The sequence below is a fragment of the Geospiza fortis genome, unplaced genomic scaffold (genome assembly GCF_000277835.1).
Source record: "Geospiza fortis unplaced genomic scaffold, GeoFor_1.0 scaffold638, whole genome shotgun sequence".
Lineage (NCBI taxonomy): Eukaryota > Metazoa > Chordata > Aves > Passeriformes > Thraupidae > Geospiza > Geospiza fortis.
Genome location: NW_005054557.1, coordinates 29,995 through 31,622, shown reverse-complemented (window position 1 = coordinate 31,622; position 1,628 = coordinate 29,995). Strand labels below are relative to the sequence as shown.

The 1,628-nt window shown below is 44.1% G+C and overlaps 1 protein-coding gene across 1 annotated transcript in view; it reads left to right on the top strand.

Moving 5' to 3' along the window:
* Positions 1 to 1,401: 1,401 nt before the first annotated feature.
* The window catches only part of FAM180A (family with sequence similarity 180 member A), a 27,191-nt gene continuing 26,964 nt past the window's right edge, over positions 1,402 to 1,628 (top strand). Inside the window, exon 1 of the mRNA XM_005429559.2 lies at positions 1,402 to 1,564. Within this exon, the coding sequence (XP_005429616.1) occupies positions 1,489 to 1,564 (76 nt within the window). The 5' untranslated portion in view covers positions 1,402 to 1,488. The remainder of the gene's footprint in view (positions 1,565 to 1,628) is intronic.

Sequence of the window (1,628 nt, the reverse complement as noted above, 5' to 3'; positions counted from 1 at the left end):
GTCATCTCCTTGGCATGTAAAATACTGTCTTACATTCATGTGCTGTTCATGTGGGAGTAACCTGGGGCAGTCTGAGCATAGGAAAATCTGTGCATGTAGGAAAAGAAGTGGAATTGCCTTGAGCAAGACAACCTCATTTGACCCTCCTCCTTCCTTTACAGTTGGTGTTTCAGCTGGGACAGGGAGGAATGAGGGGACTGAGGCTAAGGCCAGATGTTGGCATCAGGCACACAGGAGTTTAACAGGTTTTCTCCATGCCTTCCTGCCAGTGCACATTAATCCTGAGCCACAGTGCCCTTTGTCATTCCAGCTCTTGATCCTTTTCCTTAATCCTTCTATTTATACCTTCTGAGCTGCAGTCTCCTTCCTTATGTGCCAGTTTTACAGCAATGTAACTTTATGGATGTCTGTGGATTTGTTACTGGCTTACTCTCACTCATAAAAAAAAAGAGAATTAGACTCATCAGTTCTAGCTACCAAATGGAGTATCCCCTACCCCTTGGTTTTGTAAATACTCCTTGTATTCCTATTTTTCTTCAGTTTGTTCCAACACACATCAGCCTGCTGTTATTTTGGTGCTGTATTCCCAAAATGCACAGTAGATACCTGCAGCTTCCTCCATGCTGAGTCAGCCTGGGATAGACCCTCCCAGGGTTGTGTTCCTTGGCACCAGCATCAGCCAGGAGATGTCTATCAGTAGCCTTTTATTTTTCTCAGCTTCAGCCTTTATTTTTCTCAGCTGAATGTGGAGGCATTCAGCCTGGCTAATGTAGCCTGTCCTTAGGGTTGTTCAGTGTTCCTCAAAGTTCCATTGAGGAGAGCCAGTTAAAGATTTGGACCTTCCTGTCATCCATAGTGGCCAAATGGAGGAAAATGCCAGGAGCTGTCTTGCCTAGAACTGAAATCTAAAGGCAGCATGGTATGTTCTTAATAAAGGAGTGATTATATGAATCACAGTAGCAAAATGTTCTTGCAGAGCACATGCCCCACTCCCTGACTGCAGTGTCTGAGGGCAGCTGTCCATCATTCCAGGGGAGGGATTGGCCTTGGACAGGGGTTAGTTAGTGTGTAGCCCCCTGTGTTACAGAGGAGTAGCTGCAATTCCAGTGTCTCTTTTAACGAAGTTTCTTGTGGCTGTTTATTGGACGAAAATAAATTCCAACTGGCCCATATAACAAATGAAACTCAACTACAAAAATGTAATGATATTTATTCACCCAGCTGCCAGCAAACTCACATGCACTATGAGTCATTCCAGATGTGGATAAAAACAAAGTCTGTCTGTGAAAGTAAGTTTCCTGATCCCGAGGAGACTTGGTTTGGGAGAGGAGCTGTGCGCTGACTTCAGCTCTACTCAGAAGAACAGGCAGGTTCTTCTGCAAAGGGGGAGGGGGAGAGGAAAAGCCATCATTTATTCCTGAAAAGAAAGGAGCTGGGAAAATAAAAAAAGCTACTGTACAGCTAGACATACGTATTTTAAAGAGAAGGATGCTTTGGAAGACTCTGGTGCTGCTGCTGTTCTATTGCAGTGCTTATGCCACTGTGACCCACAGATGGAGCAGAGGTAAGATTTCAACCTGAAAAACTATTTAAGAGAAAAATTTGAGTTGTAGATTTGGTCTCAAATT